Source organism: Micropterus salmoides, unplaced genomic scaffold (assembly GCF_014851395.1).
Source record: "Micropterus salmoides isolate LMB-PRFRI ecotype aquatic unplaced genomic scaffold, ASM1485139v1 Ms_hic_scaffold_14, whole genome shotgun sequence".
NCBI classification, from domain to species: Eukaryota; Metazoa; Chordata; class Actinopteri; order Centrarchiformes; family Centrarchidae; genus Micropterus; species Micropterus salmoides.
The window spans coordinates 9,271,258-9,298,888 of NW_024040485.1; the positions used below are offsets into that span (position 1 = coordinate 9,271,258).

Sequence of the window (27,631 nt, forward strand, 5' to 3'; positions counted from 1 at the left end):
CTACATACCCAAGACCTGCTTAGAATTAATAAGCAGTATAGTTTTGGGTCCCACTGTAATTTTATGATGTCATTTTAAGGTAATTTGCTCACCGCTGCAGTACAGTAGATATATGTGGTAAATTTAAGAGAAATGTCATGTTTTGGTATCACACTTTCAGTAACAGAGATTCGCTTTATGCTTTAAAACATATTTTTTTTTACAATTATACAGTTATTTATTCTTTGTGATTTTAAGGAGTTTTTTCAAACCCCCACCTGGTTTTCTGTCGTCTCCAGCACAGCGGTTTATGTTATGGTTCCTGTGCTCATAATCGCATGGTGAAAAATACATAATGCAAGAGACCGATTTCAATTATCTACCAATTGGAGTCTCAACATGGAAAACATCCCCATGTATTCTTTGTGGGATGCAGTGATATGAAAGCAGCAATACAACAGTGCAGAAACACTATATTGCAAGTAAAAACAAAAAAACAATCAAAACATACTCATACCAAAAGTAAAAGTACTCTTTAAACAGAGTTGCTCATTTCAGAATAATATATATTATGTAATTGGATTACAATTATTGATGCGTTTATTTGTAAGCATCACTTTAATGTTGCAGCTGGCAAAGGTGGAGCCAATTATAACAAATTTATATACTACCAGGTTGCTTAATATATAATATTACATCATAATTAACTTGATTGAATTGGTTTACTAATTTGAATCTGCAAGTCAAATAAATGTGGTGCAGTAAAAAGTACAATATTTCCCTCTGAAATGTAGTGATGAAGAAGTATTAAGTTACATAATAAAAATACTCAAGAATAGTACTTCAATAAACATACTTTCCACCACTGGCAGTACTTCAGAGGAAATGTAAGAAGTCACCAAATTAAAGTGTTTGAGAGAAAGTGTGTGCACCCAAAAAGTTAATTATAATTCCTCAAAATTAATTGCACTGAACACCTCAGAATAATGATGACATCTAAGCGTTTTAACAGTATGAGGGTGGAGTTTACTTCCGACTGATTATACTTGGCAGCTCTAAATGTAGAACTCCCACCTCGTAAGTCTACTCCCCAAATGCATGAAAAACCAAGGTGTTTTAAATGCTCTACTGGGCACTATAACATCTTATAAAAGGATTAACAGTTCCCTGTTGGATGTTCAGTATGTACAATATATAAATCTGCCATACTGATATAACCTTTCCATATGAACAAAAAATTACATTTAGGTAAATGTTAAAGAGTATCAAACCTTTAATCTTATACATGTATCCAGTTATAGACAGTTGATGGAGTCTAATGCAATCTGGGAAAGAGATTCTGCATAATCAATGACAAACTGGCTAAAAGAAATTATTGTCATTTAGATTTTCCATTGCAGAAAGAGTATGCTGTGACAGTTCATAATTTCTCTGTTGTAACCATTTGAAAGTTCTGGTACGGGAGAAGCATGCTGGTAAGTTCCCAAACAGGTCCACGATCCAGAGCGGTGATGGCAGGGACGACATTTTCAGACTGATGACGACATCGCAGGGACCTTCATAAAGATTGTAATGAAGATCAAGTGGAGGACTGAAGGGTGCTGATACTGTGCCATACCTGATGGCCTTAATCCCATGGAAGGTATTTTGAATTTATTACATTCTCAAGCTTCGAAACGACCTTGAGGAGAAAAGAGCACTCATCTTGTTATTATATAATGTTATTCCACAGGTTCCTTGCTGGACGACTTTTTGAAAAGGAGCTACACAATCCAGACAGGTAATGTGACATACTATACAGTGCTTAGTAAACAGAATCTATCCTTTGTTACAATTACATAAATGTCCAATTGTTCTATTTAAAAAAAACCAACCAATCATGAAGAACTCCCTTTTCCAAATTTTTGAAAACAGCGGTCTAAGTTCATCGAATTCAAAGAAGCCTGAAACAATTAACCGGAAAATCTTAAATTCCTGTTCAGACCTTCAGTATTTATTGTTACAACATTTTTTAAAGCTCCAACGCTTATAGCAGAGACGTAGAAAATTACTGTGGAAGAAAAATAAACGACAACTTAGGGGGATTTCCTGCTTGAAAGTGGCAGTAGCTTTGAAGTCGCAGTTTGATTTGATGTCCGCAAGTTAAATCCTTTCTTCATTTCCTGTCAGCCCAACAAAAATGATCAGCCAACAGTAAATTCTTACTCTGACTGCCTAGATAGTTCACTATGAAAATGAATGATATTATCTTTTATCATGGAGTTAAGCTACAACTAGCCCCCCAACCAGACCCAAATGTATGTATGTATTATTATAGTTGTAGGTGATGACAGTTTCAGTTTGCGTCTTGAAAACACAAACCCATTTTATATAAACAAACCATGTTACAGTTAATAATCGCATGTGAAACTGGGCAACAATTAGTTTTTTTCATTTATAGATATGTATAGAATCACACTGTGATGATATGATCACGTTGTAGTACAGTTTTGCAAAACTTCTACTGCTTATTTATAAAAATGAACACATTTTACACGTGTGAAGTATTTTGTGCATGTACAATGGTGGAACACATTTCATTGCATTAACTTGATTATTGCAAATACAGAGAGTATTGATATTTACCATGAAATAGTCTGAGCATGACAAAATTTCAAAATAGCCCCAATGGAAATAAGGTCGAGCGTCGGCCAGTGAAGATGCAGCTATCTGATCAGTGAGGGAATAAAAATGTTTCTCTTCAGAACAGTGGTTCTGAAACTGGGGGGCGTAGAGCCACTGCAGGGAGGGTGGAATGAACATGATTTATGTAGTGACGTGAAAAACAAGAGAGGGGGAGGGGTGACTTTTTTTTGGCGTCTGATGGGGAGCATGACAGAAAAAGTTGCACAGGAGAAGATAACTACCTGCCGATTAAGTTTTATTGTATTCAAAACAGTATGATCTCCATGTGGAAAAGATGATGGATAACTGCAGCTGAGTTCACCATACTGTAAGACTATACTGTAATAAGTAGTGTAGTTCCCTTTTACTGTAAACAGTGACTATCCACAAGCACATCTCCTCCAGACAGGGAGCTTCTTGTCAAGAGTTCATTGTAGAAAAAGTTTCCACACATCAAATCGTGTCTTTTTGCAGTACCAAACAATGACTTGATAGCTGTAGGTAAATACACTGTATAAAACATACTCTCAGGTCTATGTGGATATATATATATATATATATATACATACACACATCTTTGTATATTTGTGGAAACACAGACAGGTTGGTCTTTAGTTCCACTCTAAAGTGCAGTTTCTTTGGTGCAGCAGTATCGAGTCTTTGGTAGCTGGGTTCAGAGGATCAGGAGCACCAGTTTTCATCCAAAAGCTGCTATTTTAACAGGCAGTCTCCCTGTCCGCTCATGTAATCCACACTCGTCTTGTTGAGTCTTTCTGTAGAAAAAGCACAAACTGCTCTCTAGCTTTGCCAACAGAGAAGCAGAGATGTGACGAATGCGACAAGAGCCACCGTGACGTGTTTTTGGCTGCCTCTGTGCCACCCTGTGCAGTCATTGTGGTGCAGCAGAGGCCTGTCGCTGTCGTCCACTCTGCTGTAGTCGGACTGGCTGCTTGCTGAACACTGCACCAGGGGCATCTGGTAGGAAGTGGCCCGCTTCTCTGGCCGGTCCGGGCTGGAGCCATCGCTGGGACGCTGGGCGTTGTAGAGCAGGTAGCGGCCGTGAGTGTCCTGCTCCATGCGGAAAAGCTCATACTCTGTGTGGGGGAGCCGGATGCCCAGAGCCACGCAGCCGTTGGTTTGGGTGACATCCTGCTCCACCCCGACCTGCCAGGACCCTTGCACTCCACATTCGTTACCATTGAAGACGTTGAGGAGGGAGGTGGTGGCTACGTCCATGGGAGTTACTCTCATATGGTTCACTAGAGGAAGAAACAAAAGACCTGTTAGCAGCAATCACTTCTTAAAGAGTTACCAAGAGTATGTTGGTACCACTGGGACCGATGAATTCATTAATTTCTTTGACCTAAACTCAGCCTTTATTATGAAACTGAGACATTGAACTCAGTCCCCCACAATCCTCCAGTTATTCACACCTAAGTATGAACTCACGGACCCAGCTTTCAGCTACCATTACTCAGTGTGACCTATGATGTCATCAGGTCAGTGAAAGGGTCAGCTGCCCTTTGTACACTTCATCTGCCAACAGCAGAAGCCGTCTTCCAGCGTGTCCAGGGCAGACAAGCAGCTGATCTTACAGCAGCGCTGCAAGAGCTTTCCCTGCAAGATCCCTGCAACAAGTTTAGTTAGCGTGAGTGGCTACAACACAGAGTCAATGTACTTGGCTAAGCACAGGACTTTTCTGTCACGGTCTGGCTCTGTCTGAAGGTCATAAACCACCCTACTAGCATCTCTAATGTCATACGTTATATTGCATTTGTTTAATGTGAATAAAAACTGAAGTGTAAAAACAACCTGCTGTGGTTATGTGTGCGATTGTTTGTAACTCCCTGGAGTCTCTGGTGTTTGCCCGTTATCCTAATGGTGAACACAAGACTCCAGGAAGTCACTGCACATAATCCCCCCTCCCCTAAATTGTTGTTTTTGTATGAATTAAACAAGATCCAGTATAATTAGTTACTTACAGAGCTTTAGAGGGGCTGATAGGCAGATTTTACCTGCTGGCTCCAGTTACATATTTACAGCACAGGATAACCGAATACACATTTTCCCACGATGCCAAACCATTTCTTTCAACTTATCTGTTATAAAGAGTAGTAAAAAAGTAAAAAAAGTTGCATCCACCATAAAAAAAGACAAGTAGAAACATAGTGTACTGCACCATATGGCTGCATTGATCACCTGATGAATTAGGTTAAATTGTATATAACATAAACTTATGGTTGCTTTATTTTGTGATGGAGAGCAGACAGGTCTTTTTATGGTTCTGCTGGAAATGCTGCAGATCAAACTCTGGTGAAAAGTGAGCAGAACCAAGTCTCTTTTGAGACATCTTGGTATTTGTAAGACCAGAAAATATCAGCCAGTTTACCTTTAAAGACAAAGTCTGTCCCACCCATGACGCGGGTGGAGTGAAGCCCTCGGCTGTAGCGTCCGCGGGCGTAGATGGTGAAGGTGGGGTGTTTACAGATGGGGTCAGAGTAGTGGTAGTAGTGGCCCTCCCAGGTGTGGTTATTGTCATGGAAGATGAAATGACGGGTGAGGAAGAGGACCTCAGGGCGGACTTCGCAGCGCTGGCTCACCCACTGACCGTACAGCCCGACAGTCAGGTCGGCCCGTGGCGGCAGGATGGGAGGGTGGAACTCATCTGAGCGGAAGATGATACGACAGGCGATGCAGCCATGATCATGGTTCTGAAAAAAAGGGAGGGGAACGGTGTGAGAGTTCAAATTTTTCTACTTGAGCAAGAAATTAGCATGACGCTTTGTTGCGAAAGCCGTCAGCGGTGAGATTGTCCGGACGTCAGTGATTGCTGCTAAACTACGGGGAAGTGTAGAAGAAAGAGCCGGGTGCAGCGCTGCAGCTTTTGGACAAATAAACACACACAGTCGATCTGGATTATGCTCTGTCAACTACGCTGTTTACCCGCGGGAGGAGCTCAGAGTTAACTAACTGCTTTTATTAAATTAGCTCTAGTTTTTGGGATTACAGCGTTGATCTATCTTCACTTGCACTTCTCAGCAGCAAGCTTCCGTGCATTTCCGGTTCCACTGTTGTTGTTAGCGTCGGTTGGCACACAGAGCTCTGTTGGACTACGACTTCATATTTATATAAAAACCAGACAAAACTGGACATTACTTGGAGAAAAGAAAGCGAGGAAGTTGAACTACCTGGTGAGTTCAGAAAATATGTGTCTGTAATTTTATTCCAGCTATCGTTGTACTTTACGGTGAACAAGTTAGCATAGCAGCAACTCCATTCAGAAAACAACCAATTAAAAAGTTATTGTCCTGCTGACAGACCTGACAAAGCACAAGTTCATATGTCTAACAAATCGGCATCATATTGCAGTTATTTGGCAATTGCAATAAACAAATCAGTTTGATCCGTTTATTGCAATTAAATCCCAGCAAAATGTTTACTTTCGGTTCATACAGCTGTAGTAATCACAGGTTGTGTTTATTCGTGTTATATGTTGTGTGTGAACACTCAGCAGTTGTCCAGTGATCAAACCCCCATGAGGAAAGCATTGCAAGTATTAAATTTGCGCTGTATGTGTGTTCACATACAACACAAATTTAATACAAACACAATCTAATATTAACACAGTTGTGTAAAAAGTTTTTTTTTTAATATAACAAGACCCCAAAGGGCCTGAGACTTTGGTGATTAACCTTTCATACAATAAAAATCAGCTGTTGAATCTGTTAATTGTTTACAAACTCTAAGCTGAAGTTCCCACCCGAGCATCACCATGAAAATCCAGAAATCTGTCAGTGCTGAAAGTATATTGTATCATGAAATCCACATAAAAAGTCTTCTGGCGTCTGTTCAGAGATGAAGGCGGAAAAACTATTTCCTTCAGTCTGAACCTCTTGAGTGTTGGAAGCCAGACAAGGTTCCAGCATTTTCTCAGGGTGATCACATCATTTTACTGTAAAAGACAGATGTCTGGTCAAACTAAAGCCGAAACAACAGGAAGTCACACAGCGACCAGCGAGCTGAGCTTTCATACTACATAAAAGCAACCGTGGGACGTCTTTTATTCACCCTCATATTGACAAAAAGGTTTATATGTATAAATGACCATTAATCATATTCAGTTCATATGTTGTCTGGTTTAGTGGAGCCCCGGATCAGCATGTGACCACAGCATCCACAGATAGCTGTCTCTAGCTGGAGAAAATACTTGAGGGCCTGACGGGTTCAGAGCTGGAAGCCTATACATATACTGTATTTCACAAAACTCCAAGGACCAAACTCCAGGGAGGCGGTGGAGTTTTTGGTATTTGAGGGTGGTCAAAATTTAAGACCCAACCCAATCAACTCTTGTCCCAGACAACACTATGTCCCGCATGAGTTAAAAAAAAAAAAATGAAAGAAGAAGGAGGGAAAAAAGCAGGAGTATCACTACATCCTACAATCCCGGTGCAGCTCCATAACCGCCTCAGAGTGAGAGGTTAATGACACGACTGGAAGGGAGGCCTCTTGTGAATCCAGCCCTGTGCGTAAGAGAGCATAGTGTATATTTTGGGTGTGTATCTTAGCACTTGTGCATCTATGTTTGTGCGTATGAGTAAGAAATAAATACAGCATGCAGAGAGATATGTAAGAGTTTCTGATGCAGGTGTGGAAAACATGTTCCTGATCTGCAGGAACCCATGAAACACACACAGCCTGCCTATGGGTTCTCATCTCTACCCTTTTTGAATGTACCACTGATTATCTAAAGCAATGAATAGCGTACGCAAGGATGTAGGTTTGGTTTCAGAAGGTGTGTTGTATAAGCATTTAAAATGAGAACAAGAAATCAGCCTGAAACAATAAATGTGAGGGGACATGCACCCCCCTCCCAAATGCATCCATGAGTGCAGCATATAAAAAAGGTTAATATGTTAGTTTGTAATCAAGCAGTAATCACCACACAGTGTTGAAGCCAGTTCAGAGGTGCCTTAGGTGAACTTTACACAACCCAATATTTGTGCAATTATATGCAGGCTGCAAATAAAAGTTTTACTGTTGTGACACCACACTTATCTCAAACATTTAAACTAATGATTCAAACCCAATTTATGGTTTTTACTGGGCGGTTCTTCGACTGAGAACATTTTCACAGAACTGGAGTTGAACCATGTAAATAAAAACTAAAGCTGATGATAAGCGGAGCAGCTTTTAGAGCAATGGTGCTGGGCAATGTTGCCGTCAAGGGCAATGAGTAAAGATTACTCCCGTAATAAATCTGCCTACCAGCAGCTCTAAGACTCGTTAGAACTTATATGTAATTGTGGAGTCCATCCACAGTGACTACCTGTTAAGACACAAATTCGAAGTGTTTTGCTTCATATGCAACTCCCAGCAAGAAGGACAATATTTCCCAGAATATCAAACAATGTCTTTAGGGTTTCACAGGGTTGTTTTGGGCCAAGAGCTCAAGCCTGAGAGACTTGTTAACTAAGGCAAAAACATTGTGGTTGCCATTTGCTTGTCTCACATCAGCTTATTGTTCAAATTTGGGTTTGGGGGCCAAGATGGTTATAAGACCTAAAGTGAACTTTAAGGGTGCTTCAGTTCCACATGAGCACATCATGATGTCTTTCCCTCGTCTCCCTTCTGCCCAAATCAGATGTAAAAGAAGTGAGCCCCTAGTGAGTGAAAAAGACGGCGAAGTTGCCCAGCAACATTGCTCAGAAAGTTGCCCCGTGTATCATCAGCTTTACTTTTTCTATTGATTAATTAATCAACTAAATGTTTCAGCTTTATAAGGGATCCGCTGAAACTGAACAGCTCTACAATACATCCATAAATATCAATCAATAAAGTAATGCTATAACAAACTATTATAAATTTGAGAGGGTAAAAGCATGGAGAAGCCCTTTAAATCGACTGACAATAAAAGATGAAGGTTCACAAACTTTAACATTACATTTAATAAAGCAAAATACATTTGTAAGTATGTTCAACATGGCTACACTTTAGATTACAGTAGAGCATAACTCTTCCCAATTTACTGTCATGTTTTGTACTAATGGTGTGCCAGTACAGTAGCTTACATACATGTAGGTACAAAGATCTGTTATGGCGGGGTACAGTAATGAGCAACAATCTGGTGTTTGGGAGGAATTTGAAGAGAATTATTACTGCAAGTATTTTGGGATATTAAAGAGGTGGTATTATGCTTTTTGGCTTTTCCCCTCTCCTTTATTGAGTTATCTCTCTTTTTTGTGCATGTAACAGGTTTGCAAAGTGAAAAAGCCCAAAGTCCAGCACAAAGGGAGTTCCCATCTCCCACAGAAAGCTCTGCTCTGAACTGCTTGAAAACAGCTCGTTTGTAGTCCAGCCTTTACTTGTGACGTCACAATGAAAACGCGTCATAAAGCTTGCCAAGCGGCTAGCGGGGTCAGGCACGCCCTCAAACCAAGCTAGTCTGAGCCGAGGCCCTTTGGCTCGACTCGCCTTTGTTTGGGTTTCCATTGTAGAAATGTTGTACCTGTACCTGCTTCCAGGTACATTTTTTCATATCACCTCACCTCCGTCGAGGTTCCAAGCGAGCTGAGGGATACTAAAATATAACATGAAAACATGACTGCTGCTGAAGTTTTATATTTTACAGTTTTCATATGGAATTTCATAACTAAATCCACTTCTGAGAAGTTTTGAGGTGAGAAATCAGCTGGGTAGATTTTGAATATTGACAGTTTTACGAGAAGTGATGGTGGAACAAAAATGCTTGAATATTTTGAGGAGCTCCGCAAGTGGCTGCGGGGGTAGCCTGCACCATCCTGCGGGAGGAGCGTGTGAGGCCGGCCAGCCGCTCGCTCACAGAGGCCTCTGCTCCCGCCGTCACACAGACCGCTGCAGAAACAACGGCAGAGGAAAACACAGCTGGAAGGTTTTCATACCGCTTATCTGTCTTTACATTCTGAGGAATGTTGAAACGTAAATAAAGAGAAAGCTGTGTGGATCGCTGGTGTGTGTGTCGCATTGAACATTACATCGTGGCAGTTACGTGTGGCGTCGCTATGACGACAAGCTATGTACTATCTCTGGGTAGAGTTGAGTCTATCGATTTGCGCTATGGTAGCATTTTTCGGCAAGGCAGCATAGATCCTCAGAACACCGGCAACAGTTCAACGTTTAGTCCTAAAAGACGATGCAACTCCAACTCTGTTTGGGCCTCTTTATTGATTGTGAATTATATTTAAAATAAACACGGCAATGTAACTTCACAGACTGTTCAAGTGCGGAGTTGTTGTAAACATTGGCTAACACAGCTATAACTATAATGCTAATGTTACACCCGATGTGAAAGCTACTGAGCAAACAGTCAAATTTTTACGTAAAATTGAGTTGAAATATGGTGATTTTTTGTAGTAGTTTATGGTAAGATGTGGAACAATGATGTTGTGTGGTTGTGGACTTGTGAGTAACTTCAGTTACGGTTGCAGTCTGAAGGGGCTTTGATTTGGATCACACTACCTTGTTTCTTACGACCCGCCCTTCTCTGCTTCTGATTGGCAGTATGAGAAAAATATGGTGTTTTTTGAAAATTAAACCATGTAAACCTGTTCTGGTACAACCCCTAATAAAGATTTTGAACCTGAAAATTAGCATAATACCACCTCTTTAATACTAATTTTACAGGGTACATGAGCAAGACCAATATAGGCTTTAAGGATACAGCATGCTCCTGATGATACCGTTTTCCCCTGGACCTTTTATTTGCCTAAGTAAACAGCACAAATGTATCCCATACTTATTTAGTAAGTACAGCAAACTGATAAAGGGAACTATGTTTGCCTATCTTCTTTTGTTAAGGTCTGTAACCTTCCAGCTTTGGTAAATACTATGGTAATCAGATTTATGAAATTCTAAAAAACTCACCCCATGAATCACCCTATCTTCCCCCAAAAGTCCACCTTTGTTGTTCAGTAATCGTCATATAGGCTAGCAACAACAGAATAGGTTCCTCGTTACACCTACAATTTAAATTCTATGAGTTCCCAGATTGTTACTCCTGTATTCCCCAACTTCATTTATCAGCATGTACTGTAATGGTACACAGAGTGATGCTGTGTGTTGCTGACTGTAATCTAAAACCTTTACCCAATAAACTGTTGGCTCTTCATGCTGGAAGCAAAGCATTTATACCCTTACTGGAATTGAAGAAAAATGGAGGAAATGAGGAAGCATATTACTGCCCTCGCGTCACATAAATGACATTTATTCATTTCATTTTTTACTACTACATTTGGCAGGCACAAAAAATAGGTTCAAGCCAAGCCAGAGTAGATCAAGAAGAGCTGGTTTGGCAGCCATCTTTCATTTGTGCCTTTTGGGGATTACCACGACAGTTCAGGGGAAGATGATGTCCAGAAGCAAACATTTTACGAGGGACAGAAACTACATCAGGCTTTAAAATGCTTAAGAAAGCTATTTGTGAAATGAAAGACAGTTCACCCATGCTTTTCTATGTTGGTATCCTTAAAGCTAGACCCGCATCTTTCCTGTAAAATTACCTCCCAGGAATTCATAAAAGGAGTCTTATCTTAGACTGAATAGCTTCATTGCTCAAGTTTTAGATGTACTTAGAGGGCTTAGGCTCACAGGAGGACAACATAACATAGACCAAACTCAGGGAAAGCGTAACATCACAAATGAGTCTCTCCATGAGGGATCCGTGTAAAAACCATCATAACCACCGAAACACTTTTCCAACAACAACAATATAAAAACACACATCTCTTCTTAACAAGGATCATTATCAAGTGGTCATTACTCTGCCTCTGTGATGCAGCAGTGAACCGTGCAACAGAAAACAGAAGAAACAAACTTTATAACAAAGTCTGCTGCCTTGCTGTTGCCTCACTACCGAGATCCACCCAATAACCACAAATGAACACGCTGGCACCAGCTCTGGGTACACCGCTTAAGATTAATGAATTGGATAGTCACCATGGCAATAAAAATCCCTTAAAAGAAACCATTACAACCTCAAGGGATGATCGGTTTGTGTAGGAAGGAGTGAAGTATTTTCTACCAATGTTTCACCAAAAAAATATAGATTCAAAAAAAGAAAATGACTGTATGCGCTTAGATGATGACCTATGGGGCCAAAATTAGTCAACATTTATGATGTTCAAAAATGTCTATCATGCAGGCTTGTGTTATTATCGAAGCATATTACCAAGCTTGAAGGGTCAGTCCACCCACACTATAAAATAAAATATTTCCGTACTTATCTACAGGGATCTAGCCAAGCAGATAGTTTTGGGTCTCTGTGCTGAGGTTTTCAGATTTCTGCTTCTAACCATATACAATGGAGGTCATTGGAATTTCAGTGCTCAAAACATTACAAAAAAATTATTTAATTGGCTCATTAGGATCAGTGCAAAACTGACAAATTATTACCGTATAAACTTAAAGTTGGTGATACACTCATGTATTTTCATCTGGTTTCTGGCCACTTGATAAATTTAAAGTCTGTTTACAGGTCTTGGGTCCTCTGCATATGTGAAAAAGTAACTAAGTGAAGCTTTTTCTACCAGTATTCCCACTCCTTTTAGCTTTGTTTTGGTCTCTCTCCTGAGCAAAATATCTGGCCCTTTAACTGCTGCTCCACTATGTTCGCCATCTACTTGCCAACTGTGTCTGTCTGCCGTTTGGTGCCAAGGCACTTGGCTTAAAGCAGGTTTATATGAAAACAGCTGCCTGCTGCAGCTGGTAATGAGATTGATAAAGGTGGTGAAAGTGAATTAAAACAATAAAGCTGCTGGCAGTTAAGAAACTGCAGGGTTGGGCAATAATTCTGTGAGTTTGTCACTACAAGAACACCTTTCACAACAAAGTTATTTTACCATTGTTTATTTAATTAAAAAGAAAAAGAGTTGCATGATATTTAGAAACAATGTCCAGGTTATGCTGCACAAGTCAAAGAACAAACTTAACAGTTTATATTTAATGACTTTCTGCAGAGAAAAACCTATGAAATCTATACAGTGTGTTCTGTGGGTTAGTCACAGATTATCCACAGTAACCAGGTTTCTGGAAAAATATTGTGCTTTTGGATTATGTAAATGTAATTAATGCACTGTAACTTTTACTCTCCTGTTTGGTCAGATATATTTTCTATCCCTCTATAACTCTTTTTAATTGTTTTACGTGTATTTTTATATTGCCTTGTGTTGCTCTTACATTTTGTTTTTTGTGTAAAGCACATTGAATCGCCTTTAAAATGACCCTTTAAAAACACAACGCTGTAAATATGTTTGACTCTGAACTGCAACTTTGGAAGTGCACCTACGTAAAAATGAATCACAGCTCGTCCAACACCCCATCTTCCTTTTTATTCAGAAAACCCCAAGGAGAAATAGAGCACATGCTACACTTTGATTTGAGCCTCAGGCATGCATGAAATCAGACCTGGTATTTGCTCACTGGAATAATTCATATGGCAGCATGATTCCAAATTCTAGGAATACCACATGTTGATCACTCCCAGATAGGCCTGGTTTCAGATTGCGCCTCTGCAGGCCAGAGCGGCTTAAGGAGAGCAGCTCTGGTCATTACAGCGGCACAGGGGTGCTTGTCTGATCTCAGCTCTTCACTCCACACTCTGTTTACATTCTGATCAGCAACACCAAGCCCCATCATCCCCATACAAATGGATGTTTATTTAGACAGGGGACCTGAACAGGATTTTATTGTCATCTCTGTAGAGGGTGACAGTGAAAACATGACTCTAGGGTTTAACCCAGCAGGGAAAGTGCTGTTCAGCAGTCTAAATAGAGAAATTACATCCCATAAGCACAGTGGAGGAAAGAAAGGGTTCTTTCTTGACATGATGAAATCAGTATGTACATAGTTTATGGTTTCTACCAGTGCAAATGTTAAGTGTATAAGGGCAAGATTGCTGACATACACACCGATCCATAATCAGATTTGGATTAAACAGTATTTGAGTAAGTATCAGATGGTTTGTTGCCACAGACAGGTGGCGTTAACTGCCTCAGAACAATTCAGATTGTATCACAAGTAGGGATGAAGCAATTACCGGTTTAACCATAAACCATGATAAAATTCCTGACCGTTATTATTACCGGGTGCGAACTGGGGGAGCCAGTAATAAGACATCAGCTCCCCTAAAGGCATGCTTTGAGATATTTTGGGGGGTCTCTAAAATATTGATAGCATGCTTTATTGCCATTAATCTCTATATTTCTCTATCATCATGGATCATGCGGAGTGTCAGACTTCATCCAGCCAGAGGGAACGTACGATACCGGGTGAAGTTAGTTTAATATTCAACATTCATTGGTTTTCGCGCCTGTTATCTTCAATAGCTCCGTGAATATTAAACTAACTTCACCACAGAGGGCTAGTCGCTCCGCGATCTCCAGTCCATGGTCCGCCCTACCCCCTCTCCTGTCTGGGTTGTGTCGCTAGTACGACCGACACACTGAATGGTTCGTGATCATTCCGTCTGGCTGGATGAATATTAGGCCTGATCCATGCACTACTGCAGCTGGGGGCTCCCTGCAGCGCCACGCAACTTTCTCAATTCTTCCCTCTCACGGAGAAAAGAAGGTCAGTTCGCAAACACAGAGGCAGCTGTTGTGTGAAATGTAATTGTAGCAAAATGGCTACTGATGATAATAATAATACTTTTTATTATTATATTAAGACAAACATGCCTGATACTTTCACAGTCAGTCCCAGGCCTACATGCTTACAGCTATTAATGATTCAGCAGTATCAGTATTCAGTAAGTATCACAGTCTGCACAAGACAGCGCTGCAGAGATTTCTCAGTCACTCTGAAGTCTGGTTGTATTTTAGTTTTTGTGAGAGCGCTGAGGGAAACTTGACTGAAGACAATAACCTTATAGTGAACGCAGGGTGAGTTAACTATCACTGTCTTCTAAAGACTTATTTGACGACAACATGACATTCCAGCATTCTACACTTGTTCTGCATTCAATGTCTTATTTCTAATAAACATAATGTAAAGACTTACTATCAAATACAGTTTAACCCAGGTCTCCGCACAGGCTCCCGTAGTCTACGCTTCATATAAACTCTCACACAAGAACACTGTTCTTAAGGTCAGTTCACGCCATTTCTGGTGTGTGTGGTTTTTGTGGTGTGGAGGGTTGACACAGTGGGAGTTGAGTTCAGCAGAGGTTCTGCACCGCGCTGTGTGAAAAGAAAACTCTACCTCCAACTTAGTCGTGCATTCCAACAAACACAAAACACAGTATTAGCGTAGGCTATTGGAAAAGTTCTCATCCTGGCTAAAGGACTAGCGGTTGGTAAGTCTTTCTGCAGTGCTTCCAAGGTTAACAATGACGAGAGCTGCAGCAACCAGGGACATGGCTTTTAATTTGGAATACTAGAAAACAAACTCTACTAAGGCCTCTACAGATAAAATATAAATTAATATGTTCTCATTGATTAAAAGTTGCAAAGAAACATTCATCAGCACACTCCTGAGTAGTAAGCCAAATTTCCCCCTCATCCCTCTTGACTCTAACTGAGAGACGGTCATTAGGGACTTACCTTGGCATTCTGCAGGGCGCTCTGGTAGCTGGATGGCTTGTAGTACAGCCTCTGGGACGGCTCAGTGTGGATGTCTCCCAGAAACAGCTCCTCCACCAGGTGATCCAGGTTGTGATGCAGGTATTGCTTCTCCACCCTCAGCAGCTGCAGCTCATGCATGGCAAAATTAAGCTCCCTGGAGCAGTCATAGCCGCCCTCCTCGCTCCAGAGCTCGTAGATCACACTGGGTTCCCAGGGGCCCTTCACGGCCCCTCTGCAGCTGCAGTTGAGCCTCTGGCTGAGCTCTTTGGCCACGGTGGCTGTGTGACAAACCATCTGGACGCGGTGGAGGTGGTACTCCGCCTCTGTGCCGCCGCGGATGATCCAGGAAGCCTGGCGTAAGCGCAGACGACCCCGGATCACCAGAGTGTAGGTGGGTTTGGTGCAGTGGTTGTCCTCGTAGTAGAACTGGTGAGCCTGGAAGGTATTGTTGGGGTAGAAACTGTAGGAGCGCGTCAGGAACTCCGGGCCTGGTCTCACCTCACAGCTACAACAGAAAATAGGAGGTTTCAGGGGAACACAGAGCGAAGTTAGTCTGCAGCAAGTAGTGATGTGCGATACCACTTAATTCCTATCCTATCCAATACCAAGTAATACCCAGGCTGGTATTTCCGATACCAATACTTTTTACATATTTTATTTCTATTTTATGTGACCTCCCCCCTCCCGTTTCTGTATTTATGAGAGAAATAAGGAGTAGGCTGTAGCCTCACCAATTCCAAATAATAACTGCATAATGACAAGACATCAAACTACTGTCACATTCTTTAATTATAATAAAAATATCCTGCTCAGATTTGCCGCTTCATAACATCATCATGTTATTGTGACAGACTTAATCTCAGATGTTTAGCGAAGTTTGCAGTGTTGCCAAAGTATTTCACTGTCTTTGCACACACATCACACACAACATCATTATTACCTTCACAGCTAAAATACAGCCAGACGTGACTGTTTTTACAGTCAGCCAGAGTCAGTATTCAATCGCGGGAAATGTTAAGGGCTGCAGCGGTTCATTTCAAAGAAGCTCCGTCACAGAGCCGTAGCGCAAGCATGACTTTGACAGGCAGAAGGAAAAGTAGTTCCTACTGAGTATAATTAGACCATCCTGGTGACAGTAAGATACTTGTGATAAAACACACACTTGCTCCAGATGACTGAGTTTAGATATCGATCCTTTTATATGAGTATCGATCCTAGAGCAGGAAACGTTGGTATCAGAAATATCGATACTTTAGGATCGATCCGCACATCACTAGCAGCAAGCCCTTCCATTTGAGCCTTCTGACTTTCTTATCACAAGTGCAGGTTCTTAATCTTGCAAGTACTAATCTTTTTGTTTGTAACTTCTAGGCAGCCACTGATTTTTAGTTAATACCAATATGGTAGGAACATCAATTTGTAGAGACTTGAAAATGTGCTTGAGATCACTGTAATCCATTACAGGAAACCTTTAGTGTACTTTTTGGGGCCCAAGTTAAGTTATATTTGTGTGGTAATGATAAAGATAGAGGTAAAGATAATGATGCCAGCAAACTCAAATTCAAGATTTGGCTGATGCAAAGCATTGCTCTTACACGCCAAGGAAGAGGAAGAAGAAGAAAGTAGAGATGGAAGATGAAGATGAATATTTTGAAAAGGATAATGTGATTTTGGTCATCATTAGCAAATGCACCAACAAAGGATTTCAAAGAACTTTCAGAACAGTCCCTGCTCACAAAAAGGCAGTAACCTTGATAAAACTAACTGGACAGAAAGCTCTGCAAGTTTATTTTCTTACTGTACAGACATCAAGTAACAGTAATCACTACTTGAAAAGTAAGAAATCACTCTACAAACTCTTGCATGTATGTATGTTTTAAGAAACGTCAGTAGTTTTGTTATGAATGGTACACTTTATGAAGCTTTATGTAGCTGATCTATTTATCTATGATAGATTGTGTCCCAACAAGAGATCATCAATCACCTAAACCATTTTAGGATACATGTCATGTTTTCATACCCAAACTGTATTTTGTATGTCAAAGTAGTTGTTTACCTGGTGGACACCCAGTGACCGTCTACGTTGGGAGGCATCTGCACTGTGATTCGGGCTCCATTGTGAAGGTGCTTCAACATGTGTTGGCACTGGGAGTCTTTGACCAACCGACCGAAGGTTTTCTCCAGGGAGAGACGGCTGGACCGGCCGTCTGAGTAGTAAAGAGAGGAACATTCAGTCCAGCCTGTGGGAACAATAAGGACAGGAAGGGTTTCGCTATTATTCATTGTTGTTGATCATGATTGTTTGGGGAAAAAATATATTTTTTATAAACATCAAAGAAAGAAGTTTCATCCATGAGATTTTTGTGTTATATATTTGAACTAAATTAGGACGATATTAGTTTCTTCATATTTAGATAGATGACATTTGCCTCATTGAGGTTGAAATGTTTTCCCCTTTTAGATCTTTATATAATAAATGACAGACAACTGCTTTTAAAAGGTAACTTCTACAAGGGTTAATTACACTTCGATCAAACAGAAAAAGACGTTATCTTGTTAGTTTGAAGTTTCGCTCTCATGATTTCTCTCTGCTTATTTAACCAGTCGGGCCTCTTACGTCTTTAGAGGGGTTTATTTATCATTATTTGTCATTTTAACTCATGTCATCACCCAGGAATCACAGGGCTTTATCAGTGACCTGCAACACCTGGTCTGAGTGGAGTCTTTATGGGTTAATATTAGCTGAGCAAGTGATGGCAAAGCTTAGATGTCCAAGTAAAGGAACTGATAGGTGGCTTCCTGCTAGCAGAGCAGACACAAAACAAACTCTGAAACCAAGCTACAAAGTTTAAAAAACTCTCAGTTCCCACTCCACACACCCTTGATGCACCACATGAAATAACAATACCTTCAACAATGGGCTGAGCTTAAAGGGATAGAATATCGGAAATGAACACATTTTCAAAGCCTGCAGCCAATGAAATGCCTTGAAGCTTACATTCCAGTGAGGATTTATTCCATATAATACTCTAATATCATGAAAATCTACCTTGAAATGTGACGACTTTGCCTTAAATTCTTTCTATTTGGACCCAACTTGCATGGCAATATCATTTAACACTTTAGAATGCTGCCGTGGTCGCCTCTGCTTTTAATTTGAAACTAATAACACAGAGAGGGAGGAACAAAAACATCTGATTAAAGCAGCCAAAAGCTCCATGAAGAACAAAGTACCATCCAGCGAGGCAGCCCCTATGTGTGTTAGCTGAGGCTTGTGTGTAAATCACCACATCACAGCACAGCTCATTGGAAACACTGGACAGTGGGGAGACTTGATCCCCGACTCAGCTGGTGGCATTAGTAACGCTGCTCTGCTGGCTGGAGTTGTGTTAAATATCAAAGAAAAGGCTCCACAGTTTGTTGCATTTTCTGTGTGGCTTTTTTTTTGCACCCACAGTCAGGCCTGGACCCAGGGAAAGATCCTGGTCAGCTTGTTTTGACAACTTTTAACCTCACTGGAGGATTCCGCTGGTCAAATACCGCCTCAGGTTTATTAGCAGGTGAATTTCAGGGTAGGACACACACAGCAAAGCATTAAAAAGTACACACACGCTGAACAATATTCATTCACAAAACCGACATTATGAATCTCTTACTGACAGATTTGTTCATGTAGCAGTTTTCTAGAGCGAAACTGTCGAATCAATTAATGACTTAGTTCATCAATAGAAAATTAATAATTTGCTTTACCTTTAGAGTCATGGTCAGACAAAACAATTAAATCAAGAAAATAAAAGCTGATTTGTCATGAAAATTGTATTTACAACCCTACAATTTTCAATAAATGTATGTAAACTGACAGCTACAACAACCAATGAGAGCTAAGCAGAAGTTCAACCAACCTAACAGCCCAGCATCTTCCAAAGTGGTCATATTGTAATGAAAAGGAAACATATCAGAATTGAGCAAGATAATGTATTCTTGACTTTGGAAACCCCTTACTGTACTAGCTTTTTCAACAGCTTTCAACCATAACGCACAGTCTTCTTCAGCGGAGTTTGCTTATTTGCAGGTGGTTGCTAATAGATGGCCTCAACCACATCTGTTTTATGATGAGACACTTGACTGAAACACTAGCTCTAGTAGAGATGATAAAATCCACTCACATACACATCAAGTATATCCAATAAGTGCAGAATGATTTCGGAGATTTTGGTGTGGATTTACACGATAATTGGATGACAATAGGTGCTGAGACAAAGGTAAAGGTGAGATAGGTTACTCCACGCTACAGCCAAAACTCCTCAAGCTCCCAAGAATCAGCCATGTTTGATTAAAATTCCACTTGACACCAGAGCTACAACAGATATTATGCAAATGTGACACAGGAAGAAGCTGATGATAGTATGGGGAATTATCTTCTGCTGCAGCTTTCTAGGGATTCTGGGTAATGAATGCCCTCACCAACAGAGATACTGAATGAATATCTTGAGGAATAGAATAAGATTTTTAATTTGTCTGCAAACACACATGCTTCTCAGCTTCAAAACAAATCGGGCACTTACCACTTTCCATCACTTTAAAAAGACATGTAAAAAAAGAAAGCTGATTTATACTGTAATCTGTGAAAATCTTGCATCAAATTTAAAACAAACATACATCTAGCATGCATCTTTTTAGCTGTTAATGTGGGTTAATGAAGTGTTTCTGTAGCTGATGTTAAGCTGCTTGTTTTGATATTTGCAGCAGAAACACACCTGATCCAGAGTCAGCTGCATCAGACCAAGACATGCTTAAGATTCATTTGCGGCTTTGTGAAAATGTCATAATTATAATAAAACACAAGCTTTATTTAGAGTAATTTTGAAAACACAGTTGCAATTCTTTTTTTTACAAAAGAGGTTTACATCATCAAAGCGAGAACTCAAAATGGAAAACAGGCTTACGGGGAAATAAATGAGGAAATGATTAAAAAGAGGTTGTGTGTAGCCTGTTTGTAAAATTACTTTTTAAGAGGGATGCATCATACGACTCTGTCTCTACACATTCACTGAGTGTTAAATATGTGAGTGGTGGGAGTTTCCTCCATTAGCTTTCTTTAAAAAACATTTTTTAAAAACCTCTCCCCTCATTAAGGCAATAATCAGAACGGCTGGACTAAAACCCTCTCCGGTCCCTCGCTGCTGCTTTCCCAAACTGCTGCTCTCTATCTAAATCAAAGCGCCCACAAAACTCCCAGAGCCCCAAACCATAGAGAACATTTCCAGTTGGCCTGATCCCACTGGTGAGGTAACAGCACTGGGACCCCTGACAAGCAGAGAGACTCCACATCGTTTATGGGAAGAGAAAAATCCAGAGGTGCCAGAGCAGAGACCAGACAAGGACTGTTCTTTGTGTTATCTTAGAATTTGGCAGTGAGCATGTAGGACTTGAAGGGGGTAGAGAAAATACACTTCAGGACTTTAACTTTAAAGTGTACAATTCCAGAGGTGGAAAGTATCTAAGTACAGTTGTACAACTTTAAAGAAGATACTGGTGCTTTAAGTATTTTTTTTTTTTAGACTTTCTACTTCAGTGGATTTTAGAGGGAAATGTTGTTCTTTTTGTAATCCAATACACATTTATCTGACAGCTAAGTCTACAGCCATGCTAGAGGCTCAGTTAGACTGTAGCCTACTTATGGGCACGATGATGCTTTGATCTAAATGCTTACATTAGCATGCTAACATGCAGCAGTCAAAGAAAAGAGTAGAAATAAGCCTGACTGCTCTACAATTAGAGCAGTCATTACGACTTATCTTCTGGCCACCATGGATATCCGTACTAAATGTCGTTGAAATCAAGTAGTTGAGATAGGCTATTTCAGTCCAAAGTGGGGGGACCAATCTGAAATCCATCACTACAGCCTCACTGCTAGCATGGCTAACCATCTAAAACCTTTAATTTGTTAAAGGTTTTCAGAAACCCTGAAAATAATTCTTGTTTTCATGAATTTATTTGACATTAAATGCATTGTGTACGCATGTAACTACCACACACTTAAGTCTCACCTTAAATCCACTTAATAGCTTTTCTGGAGCTGCGAAGATAAGGCTCTCTGTTTCCATGGTCTTTTAAGCCAAGTGGTCAGACAAAAAGGAAATGTGAACAATTCAATGAAAACTCCATCTGTTGATGAAGATCATATCATATAACTGAAAGCTGATGCTTAAGTCGACCTTGATGAAGGGTTTTGCTAATGAAGAATAGTCTCCTTCTCTTGTGGTGTTGCTATTTTTCAAAGAGAACGTGACGTTGTCCTCCACCACTGAATGAATCATCTCTGTAGCTGCAATACAGGAGGTAGGACTGGGCTGCATGGCAATTAGCATCATTTGTATCTCCTACATCTGTCTTTCCTCTGTCTTTCCCCTGTTGGTTTATTCGAACTTGTGACCGCCCTTCCTTTCTTTCTGTTGCTGCAGTTCATCTCACTTATCTCACATCAAACTTATGCTGACATGATTTTTGTAAGAATGTTTCCCTTGATATGTACTAATTTTTCTGACTGATGCCTCTGCAGTCACAGCACTCATTATTTGGCGTCTTTAGATTTTTGTTAGTTGCCAAGTCTTGCTTTGCTCACACATCAAACTGTTCATCTCTAGACAACTGAAACATGCTAGTAATTGGGATTCAGCCTAACAAAACCCAAAATGATGGCAGTGATGTAACAGACTCTGATTTAGCACGTTGATATCAAATTTCACATGTTATTATTATGGAATATACATATAGCTGCATGTGTATACAGTATGCAAATAAACAGGCAAAAAATGTTTCATAGGCCGTAGTTTTGACACGTATTTCTCTCACAAGATTAATTAATCCAATTTCCATAACCACATTAGTGTGCGCATTGCTAAAAATGTGATTCTAATGTTCAAACTTTTTCCTTTTTTAAACTCGCTAAATATCGGTATGAGCCAAATGCAATATCAGCAGAGTTCTAGATTGTAATTGTGAATAGTTAAATGGCTTTTAATGAAGTGTTTTTTGTATTATTATGGTTATAGTTTGCCATTGTGCCTGATTGCTGTGCTGACAATGACCAAACTTAATAGAGACTCACACATATATTCACGTCTTCACAATCCAACTCTTCCACCAAAGGAAAAAGAAAACAAATCCGGCATCATGTTGAACATGAAAAGATGTAGGACAAGCTATTACTTGAGAAAACACTTAAATCAATTACTGAATATTTACAGATGTGATAAAACTTCAAGACGTTATTGAGCACCAGCAAAAGTCTCATTAGATTCAGTAAAAGATGAAGTACAAGCAGCTGCTCCTCCACGTTTCTGTGTCTTTTTTAAACTTTGCTGTTTAACTCTCCGAAGCCTCGCTGAGGTTTTCTCCCCCAGTAAATTTACAGCACACACTAATCTAGGCTGACAGTGCATTTTCATTGCTACTACGAAAGGTTGCAATAACACACCACTTAATTGAACGTTAGATTCACTTAAACACACTTAAGGATAAGTGGACTCCAAAATATCGTTTTATCTCAACCCGGTCATTTGAAGTTACAGCCAAATATCTTCCACTGTCACTGGCAGCAGATGGATTGGGTCAACTGCAGTCCCATAATCCTCTGCTGCTCAGACAGGGTTTTCATCAGGAATGGATGTTTTAAGTGGCTCTTAACTCTTCCAGGGCTTTCATCTGCTGGCAGCCCCCGGAGGAAGCTTTTTATTGCCTTTTAGCCTTCAAAACATGTTCATCACCTTGGCATAAGGGATAACTTATGCCAGAAAATAGTATAATTATTACTCCTGTTGGACACACAGACACAAACACACAGCCATGATGGTAAAACAGGTGTGCTGAGGTGAATAGAGGCATGTCAGGTTCCTATCTGACATATATGCTTCACTGAAGAAGTAGAAAACATTTACAAATCCTCTGGATAATTTGGATGATCTTATCCTTTTTTATTTTTTGTACAACAAAGGTTTTTAATAGGCTGTCAAAGATCTATATTTTCCATGCACAGGTGGAGTAAAACATGTTTTTCACCTATATTTGAAAGTCCATCAAACCTCCACACTTGCTGCAGTTATAACTACAAACAAAGTCAATTCATGTCAAAGTTTCTTACCCAAAAAAGCAACGAGAAGCAGTGCAAATGATGGAGCCATTTCGCACTATGAGGAATGAGATTTTTCTTGTCACACTGGGATGTTCGGGTTTTACGCAGCGTCCTTGTTAATTACGACACAAATCCTCACATTATCCATCCAAAGCGTGGAGCAAACACTCCTGTGATATCCGAGCATCATAGGAAACCCACTCTGCTTCGCTTGAGAGTGTAAAACACCGCCGTACATGCGGATCAAAACAAAGACAACGCATAGAAAACGAACGAAAGTCCAGACTTTGCTAGGGACAACCTCAGTGTTGAAGTGAAGCAGCTCGGTTGCTTTTACGCGCGTCCTCCGTGCGTCCTGCGTCCTGTCCGTGTGTTCAGACTGGACTCCCCCCCCCCCCAGCCCCGCCGCCTCTGCTGAGATTTTATGGGCGTGGAGTGTGCGTTGAAGTTTTCCTCTTAAATCGACTATGTGTAGAAGGTGTGTTAGTTAAAGCTAGAGTTGTTTTCAATCTTAATAATATCTATATACTACCTAACTCTACCTAACTAAATACTACCTAATGCAAACATGCAAAGCAGCATCCACTTTATGACACCACAAAATATACATATTTTTTTATCATTATTTTTCAATAAACCCACTTAAAATGAGACTTTACAAGCTAAATATCCAATTTAAGAACTAAATGTTTCAACTTGGTTTGAAGAAAACCAGATTTAAACTCTGTCAATTAAGTTTTTAGCTTGCAAATCATAATCCCATTCCAAAAGAGTTATCAGGGTGTTCTAGTTATCTCAGCAAGATTACTATAAAAGTAGGACTATAACTTAACCTTAAAATGTGACACAGTCACTAAAAACTCAGTTAGTACCAGAGTTATGTTCTAATAGAACCAGAATATCTGCGGTACATACTGTATGTTTGGGTTGTTTACAACAACACATCCTTTTGTGCACAAGCCCCAAAAATGACAAACCCAAAATAAGATGGACACTATTCTTAGACTCTTTTGGTTACAGTCTAGATCCTGGCAGGAACTGAATGTGCATGGTAGAATGTGAGAGTTGTGGCAGTGATGTTGGGATATCACAATGGTTTACATGGATATAGAATAAAAGAGTAACCAAATTAGAATTTCAGAAATCTTGTGTTAGGGATTAATTAGGGTTAAAGTTGTCCTAGAACCACACTCCTTACTTTACTTTGTGTCGGACATCCTGCTTGTTATCGTTCATGATGAATGCTGTACAATTTTCTTGACCGTGGCTCTCAAATTATACACCTTCTCATCACAGCCTGCCTGCCTGAAGGGAGGAACTACAACAAAGGTTCACAGAGGCTTTTCCCCCTAAACACCTGTTGTGTACGTGTGTGTGTGTGTGTGTGTGTGTGTGTGTGTGTGTGTATGGGCATGTGAGAGAGAGAGAGAGACACCTTGGCTTGAAGTTTCTAACTCTCTGTCTCTTTTCAACTTGCTGTCGTCTCTCTGATCTTTTGACCCTGAGGCGAGAATCTCTATCTCCTTTTCATTCATCTGCTCAGCCACTCTTGACACTGAGCCAACTGTGGGATACCTGCCTTCAAACACTGATCATATCTGCACAAAAGTACCAAACCTATTTTTTCTTTTATGATATTTTTTCGTAATTTACAACTTACAGTTAATGATTATGGGCTTCACAACATAATACTTTTATTATTTAATCAGTTTTAACTTAAAATTGTGAATTAAAAGAACACCTTGAAACACAATATAACATGCATTGCTTGTTGGGGGCGAAGCTAGATTCTCAGCACAGTGGGGGCAAAGCTTCATCTTTTGCCCACCTGCTACCAAGTCATTTATACCAAATTTACGTGACCCCGGACTCACTCTGAAAGTCCACTGAATCCTTCTGTGGCCATTCTTGTCAACGCTTGTGCTCACACCAGTAGCTCTGCAGCACGTCCTGGATGCAGTTCCCTGCTCAGCTACCACGGAGAATAGGCAGCCAGTCTATTTTTGATGGAAGCCGCGTCAAGCAGCACAGACCAGATGAACAGGAAGGAAATCAAGAAGCCAGACACAGAAATGGCACAGAGAATCCAGTCAATTTTTTAAATAAAACACCCTGTGCAGACTCCCAGTCGTATATATACAATAAACACATTTAAAAAGGACAAAAAAGAAATAATTTAACTACGTAGCCCACTTAATCATTGTAGAAGCCCAAAAATTAAGGACAACTGAACAAATCAAATAAATCTGAACTAATCTCCATTTCACGCGGCTTGATTACATACAAAATCTATGCAAAGACGCAAATTCTTGCGAATTCGCTGCGGGCAGTGCGGAAGATGCGTTTGATGTGACATTCGCTGGTTCGCTCGATTTAAAAATTAGCATGACGCTATGTAGCGAAAGCCTATCAGTGGTGAGATTGTCTGAACATCACTGACAGTTTCCGAGCATTGTTTAGAGAGGACCGGGCAGTGCGGGGGAGTGAAACGCTGCTGGCCGACAGAGAGCTGCTAAACTACGGGGGAAGTGTAGAAGAAAGAGCCGGGAACACCCACAAGTCGATCTGGATTATGCTCTGACAACTAGTTTAGTTAACTAACTGCTTTTATGAAATTAGCTCTTTACCGTAGTTTTTTGGTTTACAGCGTTGATCTATCTTCACTAACTAACTTTATTCCAGCTATTGTTGTACTTTACTGTGAACAAGCTAGCAATAGCATAGCCCCGATCAATCCAAACTCCTTTCAGAAAACAAACATTTAAAAGTTGCAAAAACACAGCGCACACGCTGCCTGTGTGAGTTTGGGGTGATACATAGTTGCCTACGTCCAACCCTCAGAATTCCCATGATGCATGATGGTAAAGGGAGTTTTGTTAAAATTTGCTAATAAGTTTGCCATTTGTTTGAAATACAAATGTTACTTTATGGTTAATGTTTTTTAAATGTGTCTGCTTAGAATATAGTCTTTTTTGTTGGTAATTGTCATTCTTGTGGTGGTTTACCATTGAAACCAGGAATGAAGTGACTTGCATTTGATAAGAACAGCTGATTTTTCTTTTTAGTATAAGAAGCTCAGCCACATTTTTTATCAACTGACATAAGCTTCACAGCCCATGTGGGGGTCCACCCACCCAGCCGCCCCCATGAATCCACCCTACCTCTGCTTATGCCTAAACGTTAAAATCAGCATACTCAAATTAACAATGTCAGAGTTGATTTTAAGTGAAATCACCTAAGGTAATTTTACATAGATTTTACACAGCTCCCGCTGAAGCCTCAGATGCTTTATAGAACTTTGTTCACCTGTGCAGTAGTTCTCTCCAAGACCTGTAAACAGAATTCAATGTGTAAATTCAGTGGCGTCCTGCTTTAAAACTCACTGATCCACTGGTAGGTCATTTTGCCCAAGTTCATGGAAAATATTGTTCAAATATTGTAAACATCATACAGCTTGAATGAAGACTTATTTTCATGATCAATTAATCTGTCTTAATTTAAGAAAAATATGCTAATCATTTAGTCTAAAATGTCATTAAAAAGCGTGATGCCAATCACAAGCTCTACGGTGACACCTCTAAATTGCTTGTTTGCTGCAATTTACAGTTATATAAAACAGATGCATGCACCAAATCCTCACATTTGAGAAGCTTGAATTTGTGAATATTTTTGCTCAATAATTAAGTTTATCAATTAAAATGGATTAATCATTCCAGTGCGGAATACAATTATTTTTCCAACTGTAAAGGTACTTAACGGGGAAAAAAATGAGGAAAATGAGTTAAAAGGGGTTAATAAACTAAAACTAAAAATTTTAAAGGCACCAAGCAAGCTTTGTGTCTCAAAGAGCCAATATATTTTTTGCAGTGTAAAGATTACATCCATGCTTTCACACAGATAGTGAAGGAGGCCCTGCCGTACACAAAAACAGTATTTCACATGCTTATCCAATAATCCTCCAAACCTTAATCAGTAGAGCAATGCTCCACTGACGGAGTTCTAATTAATTTCTATTGTCTGGAGTCTTAACCCTCATGGCTGCCTCCCTCAATGCTCTCCATGGTATTTGCGCCTTTTCCTCTAATCCTGGATCCACGCTCTGGGAGAGTGACTCCAACCCTCCTCTCTCTCTCAATTCCTTCTTTTCTCAGGATCCGGAAAAGCCGCAAAGCGAGATCTGGACAAACAGACTGATGGGATTTGCAAGAAGCCCGGAAGGGGTATTAATAAGAAGGCTGCATAGACGAGAGGCTGGAGGCAG

The 27,631-nt window shown here is 40.2% G+C and overlaps 1 protein-coding gene across 1 annotated transcript; it reads right to left on the bottom strand.

The window, feature by feature from the left end:
- Positions 1 to 1,228: 1,228 nt before the first annotated feature.
- On the bottom strand, positions 1,229 to 23,749 carry LOC119901820 (protein APCDD1-like). Its single transcript, XM_038717510.1, has 5 exons — positions 23,380 to 23,749; positions 17,293 to 17,476; positions 15,216 to 15,741; positions 5,033 to 5,354; positions 1,229 to 3,902 (listed from the first exon to the last, which is right to left on the bottom strand). The coding sequence occupies exons 1-5, from the start codon at positions 23,417 to 23,419 to the stop codon at positions 3,442 to 3,444; spliced, it is 1,533 nt and encodes a 510-aa protein (XP_038573438.1). The 5' UTR covers positions 23,420 to 23,749; the 3' UTR covers positions 1,229 to 3,441.
- Positions 23,750 to 27,631: the final 3,882 nt, after the last annotated feature.

Coding starts and splice junctions, on each gene's coding strand:
- LOC119901820 (XM_038717510.1), bottom strand. CDS start 23,419: ATGGCTCCATCATTTGCACTGCTTCTCGTTGCTTTTTTGG. Junction 17,477..23,379: donor GCTTCTCGTTGCTTTTTTGG/GTAAGAAACTTT, acceptor TTGTTCCCACAG/GCTGGACTGAATGTTCCTCT. Junction 3,903..5,032: donor GACAGACTTTGTCTTTAAAG/GTAAACTGGCTG, acceptor TTCTTCCTCTAG/TGAACCATATGAGAGTAACT.